Source organism: Strigops habroptila, chromosome 23 (genome assembly GCF_004027225.2).
Source record: "Strigops habroptila isolate Jane chromosome 23, bStrHab1.2.pri, whole genome shotgun sequence".
NCBI classification, from domain to species: domain Eukaryota; kingdom Metazoa; phylum Chordata; class Aves; order Psittaciformes; family Psittacidae; genus Strigops; species Strigops habroptila.
The window spans coordinates 2,429,940-2,452,939 of record NC_044299.2 but is presented as its reverse complement, the minus strand read 5'-3'; the positions used below and the strand labels follow the sequence as shown (position 1 = coordinate 2,452,939).

General features: G+C 56.6%; 2 protein-coding genes across 2 annotated transcripts; both read left to right on the top strand.

Annotated features, from left to right (window-relative positions):
• The first annotated feature begins 6,268 nt into the window (after positions 1 to 6,268).
• LOC115618803 (keratin, type II cytoskeletal 5-like) lies at positions 6,269 to 10,930 on the top strand. The gene is made up of 7 exons (XM_030510726.1): positions 6,269 to 6,787; positions 7,382 to 7,599; positions 8,530 to 8,590; positions 8,768 to 8,863; positions 8,969 to 9,133; positions 9,324 to 9,449; positions 10,706 to 10,930. Exons 1-7 carry the CDS (start codon positions 6,269 to 6,271, stop codon positions 10,928 to 10,930), a joined length of 1,410 nt encoding a protein of 469 aa, XP_030366586.1.
• A 6,395-nt stretch (positions 10,931 to 17,325) lies between these two features.
• On the top strand, positions 17,326 to 21,551 carry LOC115618783 (keratin, type II cytoskeletal 6C-like). The gene is made up of 9 exons (XM_030510696.1): positions 17,326 to 17,934; positions 18,513 to 18,727; positions 18,932 to 18,992; positions 19,235 to 19,330; positions 19,496 to 19,660; positions 20,127 to 20,252; positions 20,456 to 20,676; positions 21,087 to 21,121; positions 21,202 to 21,551. Exons 1-9 carry the CDS (start codon positions 17,326 to 17,328, stop codon positions 21,549 to 21,551), a joined length of 1,878 nt encoding a protein of 625 aa, XP_030366556.1.
• The last annotated feature ends 1,449 nt before the right edge of the window (positions 21,552 to 23,000 follow it).

Sequence of the window (23,000 nt, the reverse complement as noted above, 5' to 3'; positions counted from 1 at the left end):
GCCCCGGGAGGAAAACTGTGGGAACCTTTTACTTCCATGTTCCGGGAATGCCGCGGGAGTGTCCCATCCGTGGGGCTTGTGCCAAAAGTGGGGCCACAGAGACCCCGAGTCACCCCAAGAGGAGGGGACCCTCCCTGGTTACCCCCTTCATCTAGAGGCGCAGGGAGGAGTGAAGACTCCCAGTTTGGGATCCAGCCTTGGGAATACCGTATGGAAAGGGTGTTCAATAGGATTTTCCACCCCCTTAGTGGGGACTGAGGGTGGCAGAGACATGGGGAGCAGGGGGGGTCCCCGTTGGGGTGGGTCCATGAGGGGTCCCTGGATGTCCCCCTGGGGGGGCTCCATGGATGGGATCCCATTTGGGAGCTGGGATAAAGCCAACAGGGACTTAGCCCCTGAGTTACTCGTGGCCGGCACTGGCGAGGCTGGATCCTGCTCCCATGGGATGGGATGGGGTGACTTGGGGGTTCGGGGGGTGCTGTGGGTGACTTTGGGGGGGATGGATGGATGATGGATGGTGGACAATGGATGGATGGATGGATGGATGGATGGATGGATGGATGGATGGAGGGGTGGATGGATGATGGATGGATGGATGGATGGATGGATGGATGGATGGATGGATGGGTGGAGGGATGGGTGGAGGGATGGGTGGAGGGATGGGTGGATGGATGATGGATGGATGGAGGGGTGGATGGGTGGGTGATGGATGACGGGTGATGGATGATGGATGACGGGTGATGGATGGGGGGCACCGCAGCCCCCGCTCTCCCCATAGCGGTGTGTGGGGTCCTGGGTTCCCCCCTCGGCTCCGGCCGCTCCAGCACTTGCGGCTCCGGCTCCCGCCGCCATTCCCGGTCCGGGGGCGCCCCCTCGCGTCCGCTGCCATTAGCGCCCATTAACGCGCTCCGGGTGGGGGGTCCCTGGCCCCGACCCCCCGTTCCCAGCCCCGCGCCCCCTTTTCTCCCCCTCCCCCAATTTCAAGCTCCTCCTCCCCTGCCCCGGGGTTCGGCTTTGAGGGGTTCCCCCCCTCCCGGTGGTTTTGGGGCTCGCGGGACGCTGGGGGGCAGCAGAGGAGCAGGGATGGGAGTGGAGATGGGGGGGGGCGGGATGGCGGTGTTGGGGTCCCCCCCCCAACCCACACTGAGCACTCCGGGGGCGTCTGAGGCTCCGGACCCCGGCCCATGGAGACGGGACCATCCCCCAAGGGGAAACAGAGGCACGGGGGGTGCTGGGGGGGGGTCTGAGCCATCCCCAATGCGGCAGAATGGGGGGGGGGTCCGGAACATGGAGGGGGGGGCTAGGGGTCTGGAGGGGCCCCCTTTAATGCATCACCCCCATTAGGTGCTGTTCCGCCTACCCCCAGCGGGGGGCACTCCAAACCCGCGCACCCATGGGTGCTGGGATGTGTGGGGGGGTCACCCCGGGTTTCGCTGTCCCCCCCCTCCACAAGGACCGGAGGGGGAAACATGGGGGTCTCTGTCATCAACCCCCCCTCTCTGTGGGACCCGGGGGGGGGGCACCCAGAGGGTCCCATGGGCTGGGGAGGGGTCTCAGGCCTCGGCGCCTACCCCCAGGGCTATGGGGTGTGTGTGGGGAGCCGGGGCAGGCTGAGACCTGGCACAGCTCATGTCACAGGTGGGGCATTGACACAGTGTTCTGGGCGGGTCCCGGCTCCTTTTGGGGTGTCCCAGGGTTGGATTGCGGGGGGAGGGATCCGGACACCCGGTTCCTTGTGGGGTGATGGGGTCTGGGGGTCCTGACCCATAGTGGGGGCTCAGGGGGACCTGCCCGTGGGGGGAGCTTCTTTATGGCCCCCCCCCAGCCATGGGACCTGAACCCCTGTTTCATCCTCTGTGGGACCCCCCCTCACTTCCAGCACCATGAGAGGCTCCTTCTCCCCAACCCCCCTCCATTGCTCTTCGCCGCCCCCCAAGTTTCGGGGTTCCCTTTGGTGGTGAATGGGGGGGAGACACCAGCAGCATGGGTGGGGCACCCCAAAACGCGGGGGGTCGGGTAGGGGGTGTCCCGGCGGCCCTGCCCCATAGCGGGGGGGTGCTATGGGGGGTCCCTGCCCCATAGCGCGGGTTATGGGGGTCCAGCCCCACGGCGGGGTTGGCCCCACCCCGGGCGGGTCCCGCAGGCCCGGGCCTGCCCCGTCCAACGCCCGTCATTAGCGGCGGGGCCGGAGCCGCCCCACGCGCAGCGCCCCATCGTTTCACATCACGCCCTGCGCGGGGGGGGGGGCCCGAACCCCGAACCCCCAAATCCCGAACCCCCCCGAACCCCCGAACCCTCGAGCCCCCGGACCCCGACCGGACCCTGCCGAACCCCCGAACTCCCAAACACCAACTGGACCCCCCCAAACACTGATCGGAACTTCCCAAACCTCAACGGGACCGTCCTGAACCCCCAAACCCCAATGGGCCCTCCTGAGACCCCACCCGGGGTGAAGCACAACCCACCAAGTACATCTTGGGGGGGGGGGTGTCCATTGGTCATTGGGTGTTGTGGGGGTCCCCCCAGTGCTGGTGGCCCCCAGGTGGGTGATGCCCGTGTGTGTGGGGTGCAGGGTGGGGGTTCATTCTATCTCGTTCTGTGGGGCTGGGGGGGCTTGTTCAGCTCTCGGCACGCTGGTGCCCTATAGAGGGTGCTCTGCAGTTATGGACCCAAGAGACCATGGGGCGGAGGGATGGAGCATGGATGGATGGAGGGAGGGAGGGAGGGAGCGAGGGAGGGATGGATGGGTGGGTGGATGGATGGATGGATGGACGGATGGATGGGTGGGTGGGTGGATGGATGGGTGGGTGGGTGGATGGACGGATGGACGGACAGACAAATACTGGCTGCAGCACCTTGGATGAGCTTCTCATCCAACACTCCAAGTCCTTCTCCTCAGGGCTGCTCCCTCCAGTGTCCCCCAGGCTGTGCTTGTGCTCACAAAGTGAGATGGACATTGGGATGGACACCCGTGGAGGTGCCTGTGCTGCACAGGGTGTCCCATGTCACCCTGATCCCAAGGGCTGGGTGTCCCATGTCACCCTCATCCCGGCTCCCGGGCGGCTCCCGCCGGCGCCCGGGGCGCTCTGGCTCCGCAATGGGCTGTGGCAGCCGCGGGAGCCGCCCGGCTCCTGCAACACCAGCTTTGATCCCGCCGGGATCCACCTTGTTCCTTCTGTTCCCTGGTTCCCAGCCCTGCAATTCCCTGCCCAGGAATTCCCAGCGCGTCGCCTCCGGCTGCTCCCGCTCCAGCCGCGCTGGGTTCTGTGCTTGGACACGGTCCCAGCATATCCCAGTGGTCCCCTCTCCCGTTGGCACCGGGAATACCGGGGGCTATGGACATCCTGGGTCCACATTCCCTCTTCCCACCCCTCTTTGTCCCATCCAAGAGCTCTCAGACTCATTGGTCTCCTTCCTCCCTCTCTTTGCCTGTGGAACCTGGGGAGAAGCAGAAGGACCAAGGAGCCCAGGGTCAGCCCATGGAGCCCATCGGCGGCTTCTAGAAGCTTCCCTGACTCTGGAATACTCCCAATACAAACTGGGGCTGCAGGCAAGGGGGCTGCTTCCCTGTGACCTCAGTGAGAGGTGCTGAGCACCTTCAGCTCCCGGTAGGATAAATCCCAGCCTCCGGCCATGGTGTCCAGTGCAGGAGATGGTCGCATCCTGCTATGGCCCATGGAATCATGGAATGGTTTGGGGTGGAAGGGACCTTAAAGCTCATACATCTCCAACCCCTGCCCTGGGCAGGGACACCTTCCACTAGAGCAGGTTGCTCCAAGCCTCTGTATCCAACCTGGCCTTGAGCACTTCCAGGGATGGGGACTCTCCTGCCGTGGGGCACTGGAGACCCTCGAGCAGAGGAGAGTGACCCCGGTGCCAGCAGGATGGAGCCCGTTGGGTCCCTGCTCCAGGGCTGCAGCTCTGCTGAGCTCCAGGGAAGCTCATTAGGGAGCTGCTGGGATGAGGTCCCACCTCTGGGCAGGGTCAGGATGAGCAGAAGTTGGTTTATTTATATCTTTCCATGGGAAGAGCCTCTTTTGTCTTTCCAGCACCTCATTCCCGCCTGGCCCAGAGGAGCTCTGTGGCATGTGTCAGGGGGTTCCTCCGCAGTCCGTAGGGAGCGGAGATTCCTCCTGGGATGTGTGTGGGGAGCTCCTGGACCTGCTCAGAGTGTCCCTGTCCTCAGCGATGGAGCCTGAAACCTGGGAGTGACCCAATGGGAGATTTTATTCCCGAGCCACGAGCTGCTCTTCAAGAGGAGGACGTTGGGAAACATCTGATCGACGTCAGGAGAGAGGAGCTGCTGGGACTCGACCTCTCCTCATGGGGGAGGCAGGAGAGAAGGTGCTGGCATTGAAGTGGGGTCGGGTCATCCCACGGGCTCTGTCTCCACTCCCCACCCCATAGATCTGGGAAGAAGGTTGTGCCCATGGCGTGCGGCCCACCCCGGGATGCTCATCCCAAGGCTTTGCCATGGCCATGGCACTCCATCCCAGTGCTGATGGGTGATGGTGGCCAATGTTGGGTGAGTGATGGTGGCCAGTGGTGCATGGGTGATGGCAACCAACGTTAGGTGTGTGATGGTGGCCAACACTGGGTCCCCAGGGATCATCCCTGTCACTGGTGCTTTACCCCTGGTGCACCAACCCCCCGTGAGTGCTGGAGCATCCGAGATGCTCATCCCTGGGATGTAGGACAAGGTTTGGGAAGGAGACCCTGTGTCCCAGCGAGGTTTTCCCATTGCAGACAGTGAGGCAGGGCCCCCTTGGGTGCAGCAGGACCCCGCTGGGTGCAGCAGGACCCCGTTGGGTGCAGCAGGGCCCTTTGCCAGCCCTGCAGCTGATCCAGCGAGCCGGGATGGGCGCCAGGAGCCGGTGGGAACTCCCGGAGCTCCGCGCTCTGCTCCAACAGGTTCCGTCAGTTCTCCAGCCGGTTGCGTAAGGCCGGGGCGATGCAGCCGCCGCCTCCGAGCCCAGATGGGATCCAGCCGCTTCCATGTCCCCGCCATGAGCCGGGAAACCGGGAATCCCAGAGCTCCCCAGGGTGGGAGATGTGTTTCCAGGCGGGATCGGGGTGTGCGGGGCGCTTCCTGCCAAAGGGGAGCGCGAGATTCCCGTTTCCTGCAATGGGCTGGGAATGCTGCAGCTCAGGGGATGCCCTGTGAGGTTCAGGAGGAATAGAGATGCACCAGGCCTGTATTTGTGTGTCTGCAGAAGACAAAGCCGAGGGGAATGGGGCTGGTTCCTCCAACCCGTCCCTGGAGCATCTCCAATAGGGATAACTATGGCGCTGGCTGGTGGTCACGGCCTCAGCTTGTGGTTTGGGGGGAGGTTTATGGCCTTGGAGCCCGTTTCAAGGGTGGGATAAGGGGGATGCCGGGCTGGGAGGTTCCTCCAGACACCTCCCTCGCTAACAGAGGGTTGAGCAATGGAGCCGTGTGTTCTTGCCAAGCTCCTCCAGTGCCACGTGCTGGGAGGGGGCTTGTGGCTGGACACCCTTCAGGAATGATCCCGGCAATGCTGGGAATGCTTCCAGGGACCAGGACCTGCCCTCAGGGACATGGGGCTGGGCTCCTCAGTCTGGTGATGGCCTCTGGACACTGCAGCGAAGGGTCCCTGCAGGTCCCTCCAGGCTCAAAGGGCTCGAAAGTGACTTTAAAACCCTCTTAAAAGTGTTTCTAAGGCCTTTTTATGGGCACAAACCTGATTTTAGGACCCAGCCAGGGGCCAACGCTCCCTGGTTGTGCCCCAACCCAAGTCAAAGCTCCTCCGAGCAGCGTGTTGAACCCAGGTGCCTCTGCGGGTGCGATTGGGAAACCACCTTTTGGGTCAGGATTGGGTGAACCAAGCCCCTGCCACCAGCTCAGCGCGAGGGACCTGCCGGAACAAGGGTCTCCTCCAGGCTGCGATGTGTCAAGGTGTTTGGGGTGTTTTGTCACCGCCTCGAGAGGCTCAGGAAGGTCCGTGATGAGTTGACAGCTTCTCTGTGGGAATCCAACACCAACAAGAGCATTGTTTTTCTTAGCTCTCGAGGGAGTGTTTTGAGGCAGGTCACGGTGGTGGCAAGGGGAGGAGGGAACCCTTCCAAGCCCTAGAACAATGGCTGGAATTAGAGCCCAAAGACACATCCCCACTCCCCTGACACGCGGCCAACTCCCTCAGCACATAAAAAGGGGGGATCGGGCACTGCACCCACAGGACTCGCCTCCTGTGCACGGCCCCGCTCGGCTCTTGGCTCCTCACGAGTTGGCCCTTGGGGACCCCTCACCATGTCTCGCCAGTCCTGTGGCCTGGGCAAAGGGTTCAGCTCCAGCTCCGCTTGCTTCGGAGGCAGGAACAAGGTCACGTTCAGCTCCACATCCCGAGGAGGATGCCGGGGGCCTGGCAACACCGGTGGCTTCAGCAGCAGGAGCCTCTTTGCCTTGGGGGGCAATAGAAACGCCTCTGTAGGAGGGTTTGGTGGCGTCTGCAGAGGGTTTGGGGCTGGTGGCCAAGGAGGCTTTGGCTATGGCTATGGGACTGGGGCACTGTTTGGTGGTGGGGCTGGAGGAGGCTTCGGTGGAGGCTTCGGCAGTGGTTTTGGTGGCTTCAGTGGAGGGTTTGACAGCGGGATGGGGGGACAAAGCTTCCCCGCCTGCCCGCCAGGCGGCATCAGGGAGGTGACCATCAACCAGAGCCTGCTGGCCCCACTCAACCTGGAGATCGACCCCGAGATCCAGAAGGTGCGGACGCAGGAGCGGGAGGAGATCAAGCAGCTCAACAACAAATTCGCTTCCTTCATTGACAAGGTGAGAGCTGGGGGCCCATCATGGGAATGTGCCCACCCAACCACACCAGGAACAGCCAGACCTTGCCCCAACCACCCCAAAGGCCCCTGCAGGCAGAGCTGGTGGCTGGAGAAGTGGCTTTCCCAAGATATGGAGAACCCCAGGAACAGGATCCTTGGTTCTTAAGACCTAGTGCTAAGCATTGGGACCATGCAGAGCATCCTCAGAGGAGTCTTTGCTGATGGACTCTGTCCATTGTGGCCTGAAGGACTTTGGGTGTTTTGACCTGTTTTTAAGGAGAAGATGCCAAAATGAAGTTCATTGTGTTTAGACACTGTGAGACTGGGGAGGGAAGGTGACCCACCTTCAACTGTTCATGCTGGAGCTGTGGTCCTACCTTTGGGGGGGACCCTGGAGCTTAGTGGGAATAGAATCATAGAACGGTTTGGCTTGGAAAGGACCTTAAGATCATCTAGTTCATGGCCACGGGCAGGGACACCTCCCACTGGGTTAAACTCATTAAATGGGAAGAAAATATGGAAAACATGGGGAAAAAAGGTAATAAAAGATGCTTAGGGGACAGTCTGACCCTTTTTCCATCCTGCAATCATTTAGGTCCGGTTCCTTGAGCAGCAGAACCGGGTCCTGGACACCAAGTGGAAGCTCCTGCAGGAGCAGGGCAGCACTGGGACGGGGAGCAGGAACTTCGACGCTTACTTTGAGACCTACATCAATGGGCTGAGGAGGCAGCTGGACACCCTGTCCAGCGAGAAGAGCCAGCTGGAGTCAGAGCTGAAGAGCTTCCAGGACATGGTGGAAGACTACAAGACCAAGTACGTCCCCAGGGGTCACGGTTGGGCTGTCTGCTGGGGATGAGATAGAGATAAAACCTGGCTTGAAACAGTCAGAATCATGAGAATTGGCAACATCTCACTGGTTTCAGTGACTAGAAGGCATCAAATGTCTGGGGGAGTCTTCACCAACCCGGTTCTGACCATGGGTGGAGGTTTATCCAGGTATTTCTCAATGTCTATTGTTTTTGGGGTTACGCTTTACACCTGAGCACCATCCTCTGCTCTTTGTCCTCCTCACTCCAGAATCCACAGCATTATGATTTAATGAACTAACGAGATTGGTTGCTAAATCCGACTGTAATTTCCTCCTGGATTTCCTCAGGGATTCCTTCCCATAATATCCCTCACGGTTTGAAGCTCAGAGCTTCCCTTGGAAGGATGCTGTGGGGTTCAAAGAAACACAAAGATGGTTTTCCTGCTCTTATTTATGCATTTGTCCAAAAAAGCGAGAACAAAGCCTGGGGAGATGCTCCCACCAAAGGGCTTACACAACAGGGTGGGGAAGCAGGTCTGGGACTCACCAGGATCAAGCAGATCCTTTGCTCTATTGAGGTTGCAGGTTGAACGTTGGCTTTGGTTTGGAGCATCTCCACCACTCAACTCCCTGCAGCAATTACCTGCCCCAGTGAGCAGTCGGGAACGGCCCATGCTGAGGACCTGAAGGTCCTTGGATCTTGTGGAAGGAGCTGGTGTGGCCATGGCCACCAGGACTTGGCTTGGGCAGGGGTAGGGCTCCTCTTTGCAGGCGTTGGAGGTGGCAGAAGCTGGGAGGAAGGTGAAGGCCATAAATCTGCTCATGGCAGGTCTATTTCTGCTGCATTCATTAGTCTGGGGCCAAGAGCATCCGGGTGCCAGCAGCGGGCAGGGCCAAAGCACCCAAGATCCCATCTCCCTCCTTCCAATCAACAGGTACGAGGAGGAAATAAACAAAAGGACAACAGCCGAGAATGACTTCGTGCTCCTCAAGAAGGTAAAGTCCTTTAGTTCTGCACACCCAGACACAGCCCGGGCCAGGAGATGTCTTCCTTCCATCAGACAGGAACCAGGACCATGAGATGTGTGTGCCATAGGGAAAGGAGCACCAAAGGGCTCTCAGTGAAGCACCGGTGTGCATCAGACAGGTTTTCACTTCCCATCTCTGCTGCAGGACGTGGACACAGCCTACATGACCAAGGTGGAACTTCAGGCAAAGTTAGATTCTCAGGCAGATGAGATCAACTTCTTGAAGTACCTTTATGAAGTGGTACGTGGTGCAGGTGCTCTGGAGGGGGCTGCTGGGGTGGAGCAGGGTTGTGACACCATAAGGAATTGATGGTGGGGCTAAAGCCAGGTCTGGTGTGAACTGCAGGAGCTGTCTGAGATGCAGAAGACTGTTTCTGACACCTCTGTGGTTCTCACCATGGACAACAACCGAAACCTGGACCTGGACAGCATCATCGCAGAGGTCAAAGCACAGTATGAGGAGATTGCCAACAGGAGCCGAATGGAGGCTGAGTCCTGGTACCAGAGCAAGGTGAGTGTGCCACACGTTGCTTGTGATCCCCCATGTCCAAGGAGGTCGAAGAGTTACTGGTGGTCGCTCAGACCATGGGGCTTTGTTGGTGCTGCTCTGGCCAGCCTGGAGCCAGAGTGCTCTTCTCACCTTGTCTCACATGGGGGTCCTCGTGGTGGTCCTCACGTGCTCCTCTCAATGTCCCCACCAGTACGAAGAGCTTCAGGCCACCGCAGGCAAACACGGGGACAGCCTGAAGGACTCCAAGGCCGAGATCTCTGAGCTCAACCGCGTCATCCAGAGGATTCGCTCCGAGATCGAGAGCGTGAAGAAACAGGTCGGGGTTGCACTTGGTTGAGTGGGTGTGAGCTTCTGGTCCTGCCCTGCAGAGCTGCCCTGAAAGCAAACAGTCTGAAACAGTCATCACGGGCAGGGAGGAACCTGCTGAGCTTGTGCCCAGCTGAGCACAAGGGACTGGGGCTTCATCTCCAATCAGTTCCCCTGTCCCTCATGTCCTCTCATCCATGTCCCTGCCCCTCTCATCCTCACATCCATGTCCTGCCCCTCTCAACCTCACATCCATGTTCTGCCCCTCTCATCCTCACATCCATGTCCTGCCCCTCTCAAGCTCACATCCATGTTCTGCCCCTCTCACCCTCACATCCATGTCCCTGCCCCTCTCACCCTCACATCCATGTCCCTTCCCCTCTCATCCTCACATCCATGTTCTGCCCCTCTCATCCTCACATCCATGTCCTGCCCCTCTCAACCTCACATCCATGTCCCTTCCCCTCTCATCCTCACATCCATGTCCTGCCCCTCTCATCCTCACATTCATGTCCCTGCCCCTCTCATCCTCACATCCATGTCCCTTCCCCTCTCATCCTCACATTCATGTCCCTTCCCCTCTCATCCTCACATTCATGTCCCTGCCCCTCTCATCCTCACATCCATGTTCTGCCCCTCTCATCCTCACATCCATGTCCCTGCCCCTCTCATCCTCACATCCATGTCCTGCCCCTCTCAACCTCACACCCATGTCCCTTCCCCTCTCATCCTCACATCCATGTCCTGCCCCTCTCATCCTCACATTCATGTCCCTGCCCCTCTCATCCTCACATCCATGTCCCTTCCCCTCTCATCCTCACATCCATGTCCCTTCCCCTCTCATCCTCACATTCATGTCCCTGCCCCTCTCATCCTCACATCCATGTTCTGCCCCTCTCATCCTCACATCCATGTTCTGCCCCTCTCATCCTCACATCCATGTCCCTGCCCCTCTCATCCTCACATCCATGTCCTGCCCCTCTCATCCTCACATCCATGTCCTGCCCCTCTCATCCTCACATCCATGTTCTGCCCCTCTCACCCTCACATCCATGTTCTGCCCCTCTCATCCTCACATCCATGTCCTGCCCCTCTCATCCTCACATCCATGTTCTGCCCCTCTCATCCTCACATCCATGTCCCTGCCCCTCTCACCCTCACATCCATGTCCCTGCCCCTCTCACCCTCACATCCATGTCCTTCCCCTCTCACCCTCACATCCATGTCCTGCCCCTCTCACCCTCACATCCATGTCTCTCCCTGCAGTGTGAGACTCTGCAGAGCTCCATCGCGGATGCTGAGCAGCGCGGGGAGGTGGCCCTCAAGGATGCCAACACCAAGATGACTGACCTGGAGTCAGCCCTGCAGAAGGCCAAGGCAGACCTGGCCCGGCAGCTCCGGGATTACCAGGAGCTCATGAATGTCAAGCTGGCCCTGGACGTGGAGATTGCGACCTACAGGAAGCTGCTGGAGGGAGAGGAGAGCAGGTGAGTGGGGACACAACCAGAGCTTGGTTGTGTCCTGCTGAATCAATGCGAAGAGCAGCACACCCCATCTCCTCCAGGAAACCATCATCCTGGTTTCCTAGGGGCTACAGTCCTGTAGCTGCTGTTTATGCCCATGGTCTGACGGACCAAGCCTGGCTCCATGGAGCTGGACTGGAGCTGACGCTCCATCTCTTTTCCTTGCAGGATGTCTGGAGAGTGCCAGAGCAACGTGAGCATCTGTAAGTAGCATTCCCGGCAGCGGGCTGGGGTTGATGCTCCAAAACCTTATGGTGGCATCAGAGGTAACCTCATACCTTCTGTTCCTCTCTGCAGCCGTGGTGGGAGGTGGCAGCAGCTCCATGGGAGGCGGATACGGCAGCAGTGGAATGTGCCTTGGAGGAGGAGGAGGAGGAGTGGGATTCGGTGCTGGAAGCGGGAGAAGCTTCGGGGGGGGATTCGGTGCTGGGGGTGGATTCGGATGCGGGGGGGGGGGCAGGATTCTGCTCTATGGGAGGAGGTGCTAACTCAGTGGTGGTGGGGTCTGGGACCACCATCCTGAAGAAGAACACCAGCTCCGTGTCCTCCAGGAGGCTCTAGGAAAGCAACTTACCCCAAACCCCCATCCCCAGCACCCAAAGGAGAAAGGAAGCAAATTGCATGATGGCCATCACCCCCTCCCTTCATTGCCAAGGTGGTGCCCACCTCCTTCACTGTACACCACCACCACCCCCTTCAGAAGCTGCACGGGGAAGGAGGACACGTCCAGATCCACCAGCTGATGACCAGGTTCTCGGGGGGTTTGGGAGCATCTTGCTGCTCCCCTCGAGACACTGCGAAGCTGCTGCTCGTGGGGTGCTGAGGAGCAGAACCTGTTCACCAGACACGTTGGGATAAGGCTGTGAAGCAGCAAGAGGCACCAACCAGCGATGGGTGGAGGGACCGGCCCGTGCGCTGCTCAGACTTGACTTGTGTCAAGATCTTGTGCTGGATCCAGATGTGGTGCAATGGGAACCGGTGCTACTCATCACCCAGGGCTCGAACTCCACAACAACAACTTCCTCACGGTGACTCGTCCCACCTGAGGACTTGGGGTTGGCTTTTCCTCAGCAACATTCTGGCACTTTCCCCCCCTCTTCTTCAGGAGCTGTTGGAAAACGCTCGGGTTTGAGCAGGGTTTTACCTTCTCTCTGTGCTCATGGGAACCATTGTGCTTGTTTGTTAAAGCCTTTCTCCTCTGGCATGTGGCCCACCCCAATAAACACCAGAGGCAGTCACCCTGTGTGGTTTTCTCTCTGACCAAGGAGTTTCGTGTTGCAACAAGACTCCTGCTCAGCCCTGACAGCAGAACCCGACTTTTTCTTGCCCTTTGAGGTGTGCATTTAAAGGAGCCAAGGCGAGCGCGTAGCCCCAGACCCATGGGTAGTTTGTACCATGGGGAGGGGGGCGAAGGGGGTCTCACAGGGCTGAAGGGGATCAGAGTGGCTAGAGAAGAGAAGCTGCGTGGAGGCCTCAGAGCAGCTTCCACTGTCTGAAGGGGGCTACAAGGATGATGCAGAGGGACTTTCATCAGGGACTGGAGAGATAGGACAAGGGGTGATGGGTTCAAACTGAAACAGGGGAGGTTCAGGTTGGAGATAAGGCAGAAGCTCTTCCCTGTGAGGGTGCTGAGGCGCTGGCACAGGGTGCCCAGAGAAGCTGTGGCTGCCCCATCCCTGGCAGTGTTCAAGGCCAGGTTGGACACAGGGCCTTGGAGCAACCTGCTCTAGTGGAAGGTGTCCCTGCCCGGGGCAGGGGTTGGAGCTGGATGAGCTTTCAGGTCCCTTCCAATCCAAACCATTCCATGACTGCATGATTCTATGTCCTGATTGAACCCGGGTGCTTCTCTCCATCCTTCTGCTGGGCCTCCTGTGGGACAGAGGCTGTTGGCCTCAGAGCAGACTTTGGGACTCAGTTGATGTCAGGAGACCTTTCCCTTCCCTCTTTCAGTACCTAAGCCCTTTCCTGGTTCATGTTGACCACCTCGGGGTATTCCTGAACCAGTCTACCCCGGACTGCCTCCAAGCACGCCACTGACTTCCCTGTCCTCCAAGGCGGTCCCATGTGATGCCCATGGCTGGTTCCCATGGAGCTTGCACAGCCTAAAGTGCTTTTGGACTGTCCTATAAGGGACAGTGTGGGAGAGGGAAGGGTGATCCTCACCTCTCCAGGTAGTTCCAAGCTAGTTCCTCAGTGCCCATGATGCTGGAGCCAGCCCTGCAGCTTTTGCTGCTGTCTGGACTGGCCGGTGATCCATGGGTTGCTTTTAAAGCATGTCTAAAGGTAGCTGAGACCATGGGAAGAAGAAGACCTCAACCCACCGCTGCACAGAAACAGAATATTGTTGGTGATCTGTACATTTAGAGCCAAAAACCTCTTGGTGTGGTTTGACCTCTTGCTCAGGAGACCTTGAGTCACACCCCTGGTCAACCGCAGACTCGCTCCGCGATCAAGGGTGAGTCATTCCATCTCTCCCAAGCTCCGTTCCCTGTCGGTAAGTGCTGGAGACTGCGGAATGTCACAACGGTGCCAGCAAGAGCGAGTCACTACTCGGACAGGGTTTGGGCAATGGTTGAGTGTTCCAGCGAGTTGTAAAGGGACCTGAGCTGGCGTTGACTGAAGAGCCATCTCCTTCCCGCAGAGCCACCCCAATCCTGCTGCCGCTGTGTAAACTCACCTCCAGCAAACGACTCCTGACAGCAGGGCAGGGTGATGAGGAGACAAAAGTCTTCTAGATGGCTACAAATTAAACCAGACACCAAACCCCTCTTTGCCTTTTGTTCATATGGTTGCACCAGCAATTCAGGGGAACTTTGCTGGGCTGGATGGGAACGTGTTAGGATTCTGCCTTGTGGTGGAAGAGGGAAAATATGACCTCAAATAGGTTTGGTTTCATCTGGTCATTATTTAAAAGCCTCTTCTAAAACACAATGAAAGCACTTGGATGGCAAGTAGCTCATGGGAAGTGTGGGAATTACTGCTTGGCTTTGCTCTTTTTTCCCCTCAAATTCTCCCTTTCTGTGGTTCAAGTTCAGTGCACATTGATCAACATCGTGGCTGCTGAAATGAGCCTTCTCCATCACGTTTTCAAGGCTTGAGAAGCTTCTCCTGTGTTCCTGCCTGTTTATTTGCATAGAGCCATGCAATGGTTTGGGTGGAAGGGACCTTAAAGCTCCTCCAGCTCCAACCCCTGCCCCGCGCAGGGACACCTTCCACTAGAGCAGGTTGCTCCAAGCCCCTGTGTCCAACCTGGCCTTGAACACTGCCAGGGATGGGGCAGCCACAGCATCTCTGGGCACCCTGTGCCAGCGCCTCAGCACCCTCACAGGGAAGAGCTTCTGCCTCAGAGCTCATCTCAATCTCCCCTCTGGCAGGTTAAAGCCATTCCCCTTGGCCTGTCCCTCCATCCCTTGTCCAAAGCCCCTCTCCAGGTTTCTTGTGGCCCTTTTTCATAGAATCACAGAAAAATTTGGGTTACAAAGGACCTTTAAAGGTCATTGTCCTTCACTGGGGCTCTGGGTCCGACGACACTGTGTGAGATCCCTGCAGCCTAAAGCTGCCTCTTGCGTTTGCACCAGGTGATACTGCCAGTAGCCAAATCCCAGTTTGATTTCCCAAACTTGGCTAGAGACGCGGCCGTGACTCAACGAACACGAACACGTTATCTCACAACATGAGACTCCGGCGTCGCGATGGCTTCACCCTTCTCCTCCCAGCGGGGGACATGGAACCATCCTCATCAGGTTTTCCCACCCCCAGGAAAGATAAAAACCACCAAAAATCACCCAAAAAAGTTAAAAAACACTAAAAAACCCTCAGAAAAGCAAAAAACTTCCCCCCCAAAACCAGAAAAGTTAAAAACCACTGAACCCCCCCCCAGAAAAACACAACTTCACATTTGGTAACGCTGAAGGAAGCTGAAGGAAGCCAAAGGAAGAGTTGTCCAATACGCGTGTCCACATCCATGGTTGCACCTACAGCAGCTACAAGCCCACGGCACCCTCCTGCACCCCTAGGTCCTGCCTCCCCTCTAGATGGGAAAGGAGATGGATGGACCCCTCTGGCCTTCACCCCGCGAGGGGACCAGACATTTGTTGGGTGTCCTGGCTCATGGTTGATATTTGAGATTGTGCTTCAGAACCTCCCGGCCTGGGCAGGCGTTTGTGGCACTTAGGAGTCTTGCTGGACACCAACGAGCCCAATGGGAGCTCCTCAGACACCATGTTTATTGTCTATTGGTTAATTTATTGTCTGCACGCCATGATGTGCAACCACGAAACCCCCACCCGCCTCATCCCTTCGGTCCCACACTGACATCTTATTTTATATATATGTATATTTATCCCTATTTATCCCCCTGATCCACTTCCCTGTGTGCTCACGAACCCACAGTGGTGCTGAGGAAGGTGGTGGGATGAGCAGGGGTGTGGGGACAGTTGTTTTCCAGTTCCGGGTCCCTTGGCACTGCTGGAGTTTGGTGTCTGAGTGGTATTTTTAGAGGTATTTAAACATCTGAAGATACCGGAGTTGCTAGTGTGGATTTTCAAGCTGCACTTAATTGCTGGTGTCACATGGGAACTCCTGAGAACGTTGCTAGAGAGCTGCCAGCACAGTTGGGTGTCTCAACAGTCACAAAGATCATAGAACCATGGAATGGTTTGGGTTGGAGGGACCTTAACGCTCACCCAGCTCCAACCCCTGCCCCGGGCAGGGACACCTTCCACTAGAGCAGGTTGTTCCAAGCCCCTGTGTCCAACCTGGCCTTGAACACTGCCAGGGATGGGGCAGCCACAGCTTCTCTGGGCACCCTGTGCCAGCGCCTCAGCACCCTCACAGGGAAGAGCTTCTGCCTCAGAGCTCATCTCAATGTCCCCTCTGGCAGGTTAAAGCCATTCCCCTTGGCCTGTCCCTCCATCCCTTGTCCAAAGCCCCTCTCCAGGTTCCCTGTGGCCCCTGTAGGCACTGGAGGACTGTCAGAAGGTCTTTAAAAGGTTGAAAACTAATAAATAAAAGGAATTTCTCAATGAACAGTTTTAAAATGAGCCCGAATTGCTCTTTGATAAACAGCCTTCCCCAGCCAGACGGGTGAGTGCCGGATGGGTCAGAGGCTTGGTTCAGTTCAGCTCATGAGCTCAGCCTTTCCCAGGACTCCAGTAAACCCAGAGTGTTCTGATAAGCTCCTAAAGCCTGGTGGCTGCTTCCGAATGTGCTCCACAAGGGAAAACTGCCCGTGCTCCTGAGGGCTCAGCACAGACACTTGTGTGTGTGCCAAGGAGACATCTGCATATAACCCCCAAAGAGAGCCAGGAGCCCCAAACCACCCGTGTCCTCCAGTGAGAGGGATTGTGCCCTCTGTTCTCCTCATCTCCATGTGTCTACAAACGGGTTGAGCTCTCCTCCACCCTCTGCCTACATAATTGCATTCAAATAGCTACAGGCTTCCTTCTGGCTTTGGCATGCCTCCTCCTCAATGTCTGCTCTCAGTTCGTCCACACTTCCCACTGGAGCAGCGGGGTTCCCAGTGTCTTCTCATAGTGTTGAAGCCTTTGGAAAGTCCTAAAGGGATTTCCCATGGTGCTGGGAATGTCTTGGCAGGAGGACTGCAGGACTATCAATAAGAGTTTGGTCCAACAGTGAATGAATTCCCAGTGCCAACCATTGCTCCCAGTGCCAACCATTGCTCTGGTGCCTCCTTTCTGGTCAGGTTTTATTTATCGGGAAGACGAGGAGCCTCATCAAAATGCAATTTGCTAAACCCCGGCTCTGGGTTGAGAAACTGCTTCTCAAAGCCAAAGGCAATTTTCCATGTAAAAAGAAGACGAAGGGTGTGACACAGGCGTGTTTTGGGAATTGTGAAAGCCAGGATCCAACTTGGCATGAAGCTGCAGTGCTCAATGCCATGGGGCTTTAGAGGGAGAGAGCAAGTGGAGATAAACACAAGCAGAGAGGCAACCACAATGGATGAAAGGTGAAGCGAGAGACCGGTGTGTCCTGGAGAGACTGTTACGGCACCGCGGGAGCGGAGGACTCGTTAGTCATGGAGAGCTCCCATCTGGAGGCACGGTTGTACCTATCTCCTCTAATTTTCCCCTGCACTACAGGGTGTGTTTCTGGGTAGGGTCAATGTTGGGCAAATTGAAGATGGAAATCTGTAAACCACGCCACGCTGATGAAGACAGGACCTGTCTCCTCCTTCACGCCCATGCAAACCCAGCCCACCTCCAGGAACAGATAAAAGTGAGCACCCACTGCCCTCCAGCCAGAGGGACCTACTTCCCTTCTCCTTGCACTCACCTCCCTGCAGCACGACTCCATTGATCTTTCTCATCTTCTTGGTTTTGAAGCCGCTTGGAAGAACCAGCCATGTCTCGGCAATCTGTCTGCAGAAGCTTTGGAGGAGGGAGTAGAAGGGGCTACAGCTCTTGCTCTGCCATTGGTGGTGGCTTTGGAGGAGGTGGCGGCAGAAGCAGGAGCAGCTACAGCTCGTTCTCTGTGTCCAGGGGATTTGGAGGTGGTGGACGTTGTGGAGGGTTTAGCAGCAGGAGCCTCCACAACATAGGTGGCAGTGGAAGGATCTCCATGGGTGGATGTTATGGCGGTGGAGGATACGGAGGCAGAATTGGTGGCTTTGGTGGAGGCTACGGAGGAAGTCTAGGCAGCTTTGGTGGAGGAATGGGTGGCTTCGGAGGAATATGTGGTGGTGGAGGAATGGGTGGCTATGGTGGAGGAATGGGTGGTTATGGTGGGGGAATGGGCGGTGGAGGAATGGGCGGCTTTGGTGGCCCAGGCTTCGGCATGCCAGGCTTTGGTGGCCCCGGTAGAGGTGGCCCTGGGATCCAGCCAGTGCAGATTGACTCAACCCTCCTGCAGCCGGTCCATGTTGAGATCGATCCCCAGATCCAGCAAGTGAAAAACCAGGAGAAGGAGCAGATCAAGACTCTTAACAATCAATTTGCCTCCTTCATTGACAAGGTGAGAGGGTGGGATCTTGTATAATGAAGGACCAAAGCTGGGAGGAACCCTGAATCCTGCAGAATTCCAGCAGGCTAAGGAGCTTGAGCAGAGGCTCTTTATGAAGTTCTGCTCGGGAACAGATGAGAATCTCTCTTCCATAGGAGATCAAAGCTGTGTCTTCAGGGCTTTAATCTAGCCTGTTGCACCAGGCACCACTAATAGGCTGTTCTTGCAAGCAGGCTCAACACCTCCAAACATTTGCAGGTTTCAGGCACAACTTCTCCCTCCTCTTTCCAAACACCCTCCCATGGAAGCCTTCAGTGATATCACTTTTTCCCTCTTTGTTTTCAAATATCCAGGCTTTTCTATCTAGACTTGAAATCCGACGTTTCTACCCAGCTCCTTTGACTTGCACATGACTCGGGAATTCCCTCCTTTTCCCAATCTGGTGGTTTAGGCAATAATAGACATCAAAAATATAAACTAGTTCATGTTGTCCCATCGTCACATGAAGGAGAATCATTTTATGTGGTGAAAGAGGTGTCTCAGCCACTGTTCCCCATGTGATGGTGGATACTCCATGTCTTGGCTTTCAGGTCCGCTTCCTGGAGCAACAGAACAAGGTCTTGGCCACCAAGTGGGAGCTGCTCCAGCAGCAAGGACCTTCAGGCCCAAGGAAGAACCTTGACACCATCTTTGAAAGCTACATCCAGAACCTGAGGAGGCAGCTGGATTCGATCCTGGCACAGAGAGGGCAGCTCGAGTCAGAGCTGCAGAACATGCAGCAGTACGTGGAGGAGTACAAAACCAAGTAAGTGCTGATGCAGACCAAGCCAGAGAGCAGCTCACGCAGCTTGGCAGCCCCTTTTCTTCACTCAGATCCTTCTTATGGCACTTGTGGACACCGTGTGTTAAGTCTGAATGTGCTGTTCTGTTGTTTCTTCCTGCAGCTTGTTTAGTGTGGCCTCAGGCAGGAGAATTCAGGAAACTCAACTTGTATTTTTACTCTCTGTAGGTATGAGGAAGAGATCAACCGGCGTACCAGTGCTGAGAACGAGTTTGTGGTGCTTAAGAAGGTGAATCACACACTACAAAGCAATGGTTTGGACATTGAGCTTCATTGTGCTTGGATGGGCTCCATCCTGAGTGGGAGCCTGTGGAGCTGTAGGATTCGTGGGCTGATGTTTGAAGTCCTTGTTTTTAATTTGCATGGCTGAGTAACACCATCACAGCTCTCACCCTCAGCACAGGCTGTAATTTCCATGATCCCGAAGGATTTCCAAGAGGAAATGAAACTATTGTCTGATCTTTCCTTTAGGATGTGGACAGTGCCTACATGACCAAAGTAGAGTTGGAAGCCAAGGTGGGAGCTCTGACAGATGAAATCAACTTCCTGAGGTGCATCTACGAGGAGGTGAGAGCTCTCCCTTCCCCTGGGCTGGCTGCGGTTGTAGTGTGGTGGCCAAAGATACTGAGGTGGGACTGGGTGTCTATTGGATTTGGTCTGCAGAGGTTGCTTGGAGCTGCTGCTCCTCTCTGCCCTCCTCAGATGCTCAGGCTGACTCCTGTCTTCTTGTAGGAATTGTCTCAGATGCAGACCATCAGCCGGGACCTGTCCGTGGTGGTGTCCATGGACAACAACCGGCACCTGGACCTGGACAGCATCATCGAGGAGGTCAGGCGCCAGTACGAGCAGATCGCCCAGAGCAGCAGAGCTGAAGCTGAGGCTTGGTACCAGAGCCAGGTGAGCTGGGAGCAGGTCAGGAGCCCGGGTGGTGGTGACGGCTAGCAGGTAATTCGTGAAAATAGGAGACATCTCCTCAAGCTCACGGTGCTGGAGCTCATGCAAGGAAGCCTCAAGAGGAACCATGTTGCTCTTGAGGGATGTAAGTCACTGTTTTCAACGTGTCCAGACCCTCATGTTGATGCACGGTACAAGCCTCTCAAAAAAGGTGGCCAAAAACGTACCTTAACTAGAAAATGTGTGTCCAAAGTAGCTCTTCGGAAGCCAAGGGACGCCTGATAGAGTCACTCAGATCTATTTCATAGTTCAAACCCAAGAACTGAGTCTCAGAAGCACCTCCTACATTGATCTGGGCATCCACGACCGATGTGATAGGTCCTCGTAGCAGCACATGAGCTGAAAGTGTTGACAAACCTTGTCTGGGCATCAGTAGTGTGTCACTGATGCTTTGTCTCTGTGCCACCAGTACGAGCAGCTGCAGAGCACTGCTGGAAGGCATGGGGACAGCCTCCGCAACACCAAGATTGAGATCCAAGAGCTGACCAGGAACGTGCAGAGGCTGCGGGCTGAGATTGAGAACGTCAAGAAGCAGGTAGGGGCTCCTCAGCATCGTGTTGGGTAATGGCATCAGGTTGGATCACAAATGACCACGTACGGGACAGAAACGGTTTCTTCAAGCACCCCTTGTTTACTCCATGTAGATGGTTCCTTTCTTTGTATTCCCTTGACTTCTCCACTTGGGTTTGAGGCTGATCGTAAGTAACCAACTGAGAAAGTGCCTGTTTCCTTTCTCAGAACCAGCATCTTCAGGCAGCAATTGCTGAGGCCGAGGAGCGGGGTGAGATGGCCCTGAAGGATGCCAGGATAAAACTGGAGGAGCTGGAGTCTGCTCTGCAGAAAGACAAGGAGGAGCTGGCTCGCTTGCTGAAGGAGTACCAGGAGCTGCTCAACATCAAGATTGCACTGGACGTGGAGATTGCCATGTACAGGAAGCTGCTGGAGGGAGAGGAGAACAGGTAAACCCATGGCCTCTGCTTTGAGAGGCATGTTAGGACAGTGCCTAGGATCTGTAGTTGGGGTCTGTGCTGGGTGCCTTGAGTTTTGACATTGACAGTGTCATCTCAAACTAGCTCTTTGGGTGAGAATGGGTAGATGGGGCAGGTGGCACTGGTTGGCACTTTGGATGGTCAGGACCAATCACAGTCATACCCTGCTCACTGCAGGGAGTGGAGCTGCCATTTCATCTCTGTTACATGAACTTCAAATCTGGAAGGACATCATTGTAAAGTGGAAGTGTCCAATCCTTCCCTCCCTGAACACTGTAGTGACACCAAAGTTGCTGATACGGATAAAACAGGAAAATAGTTAGAACGTGAAAATAGAGTTCTCAGTTTAACAGTGTCTCTTTTACCAATTTCCCTCCCAGGCTGTGCAACGACGGCATGTCCAACGTCAATGTCTGTAAGTATCTGCCTCTGTTTCCTTCTGGGGACAGAGCCTGCCCATGGACAACGTGTGTGTAAACTGTGCTTCTCTTGCAGCTGTGATAGGCAGGACCACTATCTCCGGAGGCAGAGGAGGCTTCGGAGGCGGCTTCGGAGGAGGAATGGGAGGAGGAATGGGAATGGGAGGAGGGATGGGAATGGGAGGCGGCGCCTGCGGAGCAGGAGGCAGCTTCGGCGGAGGCAGCATGGGCGGCAGCTGCGGCCTGGGAGGAGGGATGCTCGGCGGCGGCGGCGGCGGCTTCTCCTCCGGCAGCGGGAGGATGTGCGGCTCCGGAGGGGGCAACTTCAGCTCCGGAGGGGGCAACTTCAGCTCCGGAGGGGGCTCGTCCTCCGTGCGGAGATGTGTCACGACCACCTCGGTCAAGTCGTCAGGAGTGAGGTTCTGAGCCCCGCCGCCGCGCTGGCAAAGGAAAGAAGCATCTCCCCGCCTCTCCCGGCAGCAGCCCAGCCTCCCCACAGCCAGCCCCGGTGTCCGGCAGCCACACGGACTGTGTCCCTCACGTGTGCCACCACGCACCAGCTCCTCCGCCCGGCTTGGTCCCTGCGGGGAGCCCCGTGCTGGAACAACCCCCCGAGCAAAGGAAGGTCCCCGCTGGGCACCCGGCGCGGAGAGCTGCTCCAGAGGAGGGCACGCTCTGGCTGTCCTGCTGGGCTGCACACTGCTGGCTGCTGCGGGCAAACGTGTATAAAGCTCCTCTTTGCTCCTCTTCCTCCATGACCGTGCCCCTGGGGTGCTTCTGCATGTGGTGCATCCACCGCTTCCATTCACCAGCCTTTGGGTAGGCGTGGGGCAAGCTGTGGCTTCCATTCCCCTTGTCCTTGCTCACCTGGTCACAGCTTTCACACACACATGGACTTTTCCTCAGAAGAACAAAGCTTGTTCCCAGTGCCAGCCCCTGTGACATGGAGTGAGATGTGCTGTCCCCACCTCCCTTCCTCTCTTGTCTGTGGTCAGCCCTACTTCCCAATAAATTGCAGAGAACATTCATGATGTCTTTGTGTCGCTGCATTGGAAGCCTCTTCTAGGCAAGGTGGTGCTTGATGCTGTGGAGTTTTGGGTTGTTCTGCTCAATGTGTTGTGACTGTGCTTTGAGGGAAGTGAATGGGTGTGGGAATGGAGCTGGGCGAGTGTCCAAGCATTGGTAATGTCTCTTGACTCTTGTTGGTCATTGCAGTGCCCATACCTGGAATGGTGGGTTCTGAGTGCTCAGGTCACACAATGTGCGACAATTCAGCTGAGGCAAGAACTGAGGTTCTGGAACTCATGGCTTAGCCATTGTACAGACCAACCCAATTGAGCACCCTCATGGCATCCCTTCTGATCGTCTCCAGGAGGATTAGATTCTGATGTGTGTTCTGGGGAGTATATGGCTGTGGTCCTGTGGTTAGTGGTGGTGGGGCAGGTTTGAAGCTGCCTGGGAGCATGGGCAGGAGCATTGGCCAAGCACCTACCACTGGTGAACAAGGGGCTGTGGTTGCTGCACAGCTCCTGGCACCCTGCGAGCACCAGCAGTGCTTGGGAAGCACAGACTCACCCTTCCCTTCACTGACCAGCAGTAGGAGCATGAAGAGCTGCAGAGACGTGACTCACCCAACAACGTGGGCTCAGGTTCCCATCGGCTCCCTCAATAGCCCATTCATTCCCCAGTGTCTCTTCTTTACAAGTGGGAGGGATCTGGTGTAGCTCGAGGAAGGGGAATGGGAGAAGAAAGCCGGTGTGTTTGATCTGTGCTGGGCTCCCGCTCCTCCACCACAAGAAGAGATCAAAGAGGCAGAAACCACTTTCAGTGGTGGTTCAGGAGTCCCACAACCACCTGCTGGGAGCTGCCGGTGTC